This window comes from Eufriesea mexicana, unplaced genomic scaffold (assembly GCF_001483705.2).
Source record: "Eufriesea mexicana isolate 0111107269 unplaced genomic scaffold, ASM148370v2 scaffold572, whole genome shotgun sequence".
NCBI classification, from domain to species: Eukaryota; Metazoa; Arthropoda; class Insecta; order Hymenoptera; family Apidae; genus Eufriesea; species Eufriesea mexicana.
Window position 1 is genome coordinate 1,196,648 of NW_016908738.1, and position 7,496 is coordinate 1,204,143.

Below are 7,496 nucleotides of genomic sequence, written 5' to 3' on the forward strand. Positions count from 1 at the left end.
ATTCCTGCTCTCTGGGGATCTCTGATAATGCGAGACAAAGTGCTCTTAACGATATATCGAGCTATGAACTAGATTAATGGGATAAACGGAATTTGTATGATAATAAAAATGTTTCCTATAAACTCTTCAGATGATAAATGAGATGACGGGTAAAGGTGGATGCTTATAATACAAAAAATTGATTTCACTTGTTATTGATGATTCTTCAACTTTTTTTTTGACATTTTACTGATATGTATAGATAGTATAAAGTATGGTAATAACAGATTTAATTTGTTTTATTGAATAATTAATTTATGATAGGTAAAACTAACATAAGAAAACTTGCCATATATTGATTGCTCAAGAACACTACATTTCTTAATTTTTGTCTGTTTTACTTTTCTGTATTATTTATAAAAACATTTCATAACAAACACATCACATAAACTGAAATTATTATTGCTTATACTACCTTTATACTACCCTTGTACCACCCAAGAAATTACTTCTAGGCGTTTATTCTCATTTCAGCTTGGTGGTCAGAGGTACGTAATGAGAGAGGGCAGACCTTACTGCCTTCGATGTTTCGACGCCTCGTTCGCCGAGTACTGTGACAGCTGTGGCGAACCAATCGGTGTTGATCAAGGGCAAATGTCGCATGAAGGCCAACATTGGCACGCTACTGAAGCATGTTTCTGCTGTGCCACTTGCCGCACATCCCTTCTTGGACGACCGTTTCTACCACGAAGAGGTGCTATTTATTGCAGCATAGCCTGTAGTAAGGGTGAACCACCAACGACGCCGAGCGATTCTTCCGCTGGACCACCACCACCACCGCCTTCCTTTCTCAGGTATTGTTCGGACCCCAGTATAATTAAAAATGAAGTACAGAATTTTCCACAAGTGAAATTATAAAGGTTGATAGTTTAGTATCTGCTGCAATTCCCAAGTTTTGAAAAGGCACTAAAACAATACATTTCATTAAAAAGAATAGTCATTGACTATACTGATCGTAAAATGAATATTTAAATAACCTTGATTTACTGTTTATTCTTATTTATTTTATAGAACTGGGCGGAGACAACCACCACCCAGCGAAGGTTCCTCAAGTCCACCACCGCCTCCGCCACCGCCACCACCTCCTGGATCCAGACATACTCTTTCTTCACCACGTAGTTCACCTCGGATGAATAGAAAGCATCATCAAACATCTGCTTCTCTGGCGACGACACCTACCCAGAGTACTTTGAGTCCCGAATTCCCGACTGAAGGATTTCCTTCGAGTGGTTCCAGACCAAGTGGCCTTGATCGGGTATTACTTGAAAGGAATCTCGAGAGACTTCTTCAGGAACGTAGTTCCCACCCGGAGGAAAACCGTAACGAATTGGGAAGGTACACTGACTTATTAATTTCATAATTTTGTAATTAAAAAAAAAGAACAGTTTTGAAATTATTATTAACTATATGATACTTGTGAAATTCAATTTAATATCAGAAGTAAGAAACAGTGAAATTTCAATTCGTTGTACTCAGATAGCAGTGCATAATTCATTAACATATTCATAAAAGAAATTAAGACAGAAATACTTACATATTTAAATATGCGTATGACAGATTGCCTATAGGTAAATCCAATTAACAGTCATAATCTTCTATTCTTAGGTTGATGCAAGCAAGAGATCGTGAACCATTAAGATGCGTTCAAAATTGTGCTCCTTCCCATGCATCGAGTATGCCAGAATTGCCACCACCTCCACGACCGTCGTCTAGAGCATCCGCATCGGCATCAACGTCGACATCAACCGGAGTAGCAGGCACATTGTCCGGGGGTATACTGGAGTCGGCGACGTCACCCACGACCCTCGTCGTCAGCCAAACGGATCCTCCGACGCCGACATCACGACGCGTGCGGTTTCAAGGGGACTTGGACGTGCATGACCATGTTGCTGTGTCATCCCGCATTACCCTATCGCCTGGCAATGATAGAAATTCATCTTCCTCACCTTCACCTCCTCCGGCATCATTGTCGAGATCGAATGTATCTCGATCGAGAAGTTTACAGCCGGAGGAAGTTGCAAGCACGTCCACCTGGGGTGTGTAACCTTTTCTACCCTATATAAGATAATACAGTTCATTTGGGAAATTTCTTGTCCACCTGTGGAAAGGAGACTTTTAATATACGGTATAATTGTACCTGACATATTTACTACATCTATTGTCTTTGTACCATCTATTATATTATACTACTCTGATTGTTATTAAGTAATTTATATCACATGTTATATTTACTACTAGGTATGAGATATACACTGTATTTCTTATGCTCAAATAACTATTATTCCATACATGTATACTTACACCAATTATATGACTTGTTGTAGGTGTCACTGGAAGCTCAAAATCGAGAATTGAAGGAGACGACGACGTCGAGTCTTGCTGTTCTACTTGCAGTTCGTCGAGCAGTTCTGATGAGGCTGCTGCATACGCTTTACCACCAAGGAGAGCGTATGGTGGTGTCAGGATCTCTTATGTACCCAATGACGCGGTAGCGTGCGCAAGGAAACGTACACCGACATCCTCGACGTCGAATCAAACGCAAAGGGACTCGGAAAAGTGCGTCGTGTCTTGATGATGTTCTCGAGTGTCTGAAGTTATTTCTATGTCGATGTTAATGTACAACCGATGAAGAAAACGCTTTTACTTCGCGATCAGATAATGTGAAAAATAGGTTCATATATATATAATCGAGTCTCGAACCAATGAACAATACGAAAGATGGATGAACGCGAGAAAATACAAGAGTTCCTAAAATCGACGTAACCGAGGTTCGCTAAGTTTTCTGCGGTCGAGACTCGATTATAGGGAGGATTTATATACTCGTGTACATAGATAACGTACTTCCGAAACGATCGCTCGTGAATACCGAACAATCGCGACGATCGCGCTTCTCCTTCTATTTTTATTACCCCGTTGAATGTATTTGATAATAATAACGATGATGATAACGTTATATTTTATTACCATTGCCATTCCCGCTGCGTAAACGATAGTTCAAACGAGCGTCGCATTCTTGTTCGAGATTCGATTGTCTTGTACCGATCAGCTTCTTTCGATAATGACCTGAAACAAGAATGTTGATCGGACAGACTTAGCTCCACACAAAACAAATAGTATTTAACTGTGATGCGATCGCATGATGTTACGCTGTAAGTACAAATGAAGAGCGTTCGGACCGAGATGTAGACAATCTGAAAAGTATTCAAGAAATAAATTGAGACGAAGTCTATCGAAATGATGATGTCATTCGATTATTTAATTTTTTACCTAATATTGATTTATTTCCACCAGTTTGTGTACGAATTACCCCTTTCTTCAATATATTTTTGCATATTAAATCACAGTATTAACATATATATTATGTTAGCTAATCTAAAAAATTATGTAATTTCATAGAAATTGTTATTTTGGGAGAATCATAATGTACAAGAACCTTTATACAACCAATGAATCATAACATGAAAAAAAGACTGAAATACTTCCTTTTAATTTCCGCATAAAATTTATAGATTCAATTAGAACCTGTTTGTTGAAATTTATCTGTCTCAACCAATCTCTACCCAAACAGCAACCAACCGAATCAATTCAACCATACTGTAACGCATGAAAACTCGCTTTCTACTTGTTTCAGCTAAGGTAAAATCAACTATAAACGAACCAACGTTCGGAAACTCGTAAAGCTGTTGTTCGACGATTGTCCCGTCACAAGAAAATGTGCATAACCTACAATTGAAATTACAAATAGAAATATACATGGTGAGCCATGTTAACAGTAAGATCTTAAGTATACAAAACTACGCGATACCTCAATTAGAGAAGGGAAAAATGAAAACTCACGGTCTAGCAGCGTAAAGAGCGAAAGTAGTTTCTCTCACCCGACGACACGGTTGTTGTTATGCCACTATCTCGTCTACTTGTTACACTCGTAAAAACTATCTCTTTCTCTCTCACCTTCTTTCTCATTCTCTAGCTTTCTCTTATTTCACGCGAGAGAGATCTCTGGTTTGTAACGAACCATCAGAGAAGGTAGAGGAATAAACCATGTCGATTTATTATCGACCGATGACCACGTTTCCAATCAAGGATCCTCGCGTTATATTACTTCAGATGGTGACACCATATTAGCACATGGCGTATACCTATCATGCGTGTCTCGCATATCGAGTAATTAATTACGAATGGCATTATACGATTATGTCACGGTAATACGACGGAACAACAGGTATATCACATTACACAACAGTTTGTGACATTTCGTGGCCTGAGAGGAATTTACAGAAGCTCATTCGATAAATTGTTGTATCATTCAAATATTTTAGAGGTTAAAATAATTTGAAATACTACATTGTTCTTACAGGAATATTTTTATTTTATTGATAATTTTAAGATATAGTACAAATATTATAATGTGCAGAAGAATTATGAGAGTTTTGATATTCATACAATATTCTTGTCCGTTTCTAACAGTTTACTTTCTCATTTCAGTCGGAAATACAGATTCACGGAAGCTTTACAAAGAATTTTTCTCTCGTTTCATGCACCTTTAGTATGCATACTTTGAAACGGTTGAAACAGCTTGAAGTGAAATTCTCGTCGCAAATCGTGTTTGGAACAGTTTTACTCTCCAATTACGCAAATCATCTTACGGACGTTTCTCCAGAAGTATTTTTCTCGCGTTTATCGTCTACATATTTGGTTGATGGTAATAATAGAAAATACATATACTCATAATGATTAATTTACAGTGAAAAATTAAGAACCTTTGAATTTTATTGAAATTAATAAATAATATATCTCAAATTTTTTGTTACATATTTATAATTTCGAAAAAGAACAAAAAATCAATCACATATAGAATAAAATATAAAAATTACATACGTGATATAATATTTATAAAATATAAAGAATTTTTCTAGTAAATTAAATATTTAGTTAGTACATTCAAAAAGGAGATGCGTAGAAATTAAGTAAAGTACTGATCAAGACTTAATGTTGGAATAAATTATACTTCAGCTACATTTATTGTGCTATATTTTTCTACACAGGTGATGAATTCCACTGCGAAGATTAGAGTTATGCAGGCCGTGGTTGTGCAACTATACGCGTAAGTGACTCGCTGTAGTTGCAACTACATACGCGTTGGAAAGAACGCACTCTCGCATAGCTGTTCTTTTTCATGGAATGTTTCACGACGCGTAACACGGACTATCCTGCCATGTTATGGAGCTTTACCATTGTATTGTTTACCCGATACCCAAGCGGTTTCTTTAGCAAGGTTATCTACGACACCACTCATAATAGTTGGCATGAAAGTCAATTGGATGTATCTACACGGGTATTATTTTCTATTTAATATTGAATTCTTCTCACTATTCAACACGAATTTTAATCTACAATATTCATTATGTGATTCTTGTAGAGTTTACTTTCCAGAACACGAATCCGTAATCGAAATTGCCCTATCACTCTCAGTTTTTGGAAAATGAAAAATTTCCTAAAAGGGCAAGATTTTTTAATAAAATGAAGGATTACACAAAAAGTAAAAAGTCAGGAGTTTCATTGTTGTCTTATAAGAAACTATCCAGGAACCACATTAGAATGACGCTCAATGTTCACACGACGATGAAATATATATCGGCAAACCATAAGCTGCATCTAGCTTCATCAGGACCGTAGTCATATGTAATTGAAATCAAAATCATTTTTCATTAGCTCTAACGTGTGATATGTATATATTTTCACGTACCTTTTTATGCTAATCGCAAAATTATACAAAATTCCACTCAATCTCTTATAATCTGAAACCACTTCGTAATTCGATTTGTAAGTACGAATCACTTTTTAATATACAGTTCTTAAAAAATAAACTGCCATCTACTCGGCATGTAATACTCGCTTTAGTAGAAAATACGTGGAAAATAAAAATATTTTTACATATATATACGTATCATGGAAGTTTATCACATGAAAGTGCGGATGCAATTATAGTTCATAAAAAATGCATAAATTGTGAAACTTATTAATAATAATAAATTGTTTACAACGTCAGTTTGTAATAAAAGTTAAAAAAATAATAAGTTTTATATAATAAACTGGTTAATACTTGAATTTATAACATAATTTTGTTAAAATGTATATACAATTTAGAAAAAATTTATAAATTACTACCCTGATTGTTAATAACAAATAAATATTGTTAATAACAAATTGTACACAAAGTAAATTTATAATACAAGTGGAAAAATTCCTAAATTATAAGCTATTACTAGTATATATATAACGTATTTGCTTGAAAATATATCTATAATTAGCAAAAAGTTAATAAATTGCTACATTTATTGTTAATAACAAATATTTTGCAGCGTATATTAACGATAAATGTAAACTGAATTAATAAATTATTGGCTACTACTTAAACAAGCAACGTATTTCTACTAAAATGTATTCGTAACTTACAAAAAGCTAATAAATTAATAAATTTATTGTCAATAGCAAATTAAAATTGTTGTTAACAAATTGTTTGTAACGTATATTAACGATAAAAGTCAAAAAGTTATTAAATTGTTAGTTATTACAGCGAAGAAGTAACTTTTAAAGGAATCGATAAAGTTCGGAAATTTTCGTCGATCTTCGCCCAGCCGCCGCTATATAAGGGGCCCGCGTGCAGACTCAAGCCAGTTGTCGCTTCGACTTCGGAGGGTGCGTGTTAATATTTTTTCTTTTTGTTTCAGGTTTTAATTATTTCTTCTTTCAGATTCTATTTCTTTTATTTTAGGTTTCATTGTTTATGCATTCGAGTATTTGTTACAATATTCGAATGTTTCGTCGTTGGTTTATTTGTATATCATCGTTGGCTAGATCAATGGCTATTCAGTGACCATTGTCCACTCTCTTGAATAATTTAATAATAATTCCTTCTTTCAGGTAATAATTATTTTTTCTTTCAGGTTTTAATTATCTTTCTTCTTTCAGATATTATTTCTTTCATTCTAGTTTTTATTGCTTGTGCATTCGAGTATTTCATACAATATTCGAATGCTTCGTCGTTGGTTTATTTGTATATCATCGTTGGCTAGATCAATGGCTATTCAGTGGCCATTGTTCACTCTCTTAAATAATTTAACAATAATTTCTTCTTTCAGGTTCTAATTACTTTTCTTCTTCCAGATTTTACTTCTTTCATTCAATTTGTCTCTTTGTTTCAGCATTCGAGTATTTCGTACAATATTCGAATGCTTCGTCGTTGGTTTACTTATGTGTCATCGTTGGCTAAATCTTTTCTTTCACAAATTTTACGACTTTCGTTCGATTTGTTTTCGTTAGAGCGTTCGAGTATTTCGTATAATACTCGAGCGCTTCCTCGTTGGTATGTTTATATCTCACCGTTGGAATGTTTCTGTCTCGTAGTTATGTTGCTCAGGTCTCGTCGTTGGCTTGCTCGTTCCATTTGGTTATTA

At 34.9% G+C, this 7,496-nt stretch overlaps 1 protein-coding gene across 1 annotated transcript in view; it reads left to right on the forward strand.

The window, feature by feature from the left end:
• The window catches only part of LOC108545947 (protein espinas), a 10,316-nt gene extending 7,705 nt beyond the window's left edge, over window positions 1–2,611 (forward strand). Inside the window, exons 4-7 of the mRNA XM_017897814.1 lie at window positions 514–833; window positions 1,051–1,374; window positions 1,645–2,075; window positions 2,364–2,611. Coding sequence (XP_017753303.1) covers window positions 514–833; window positions 1,051–1,374; window positions 1,645–2,075; window positions 2,364–2,611 — 1,323 coding nt within the window. The remainder of the gene's footprint in view (window positions 1–513; window positions 834–1,050; window positions 1,375–1,644; window positions 2,076–2,363) is intronic.
• Window positions 2,612–7,496: the final 4,885 nt, after the last annotated feature.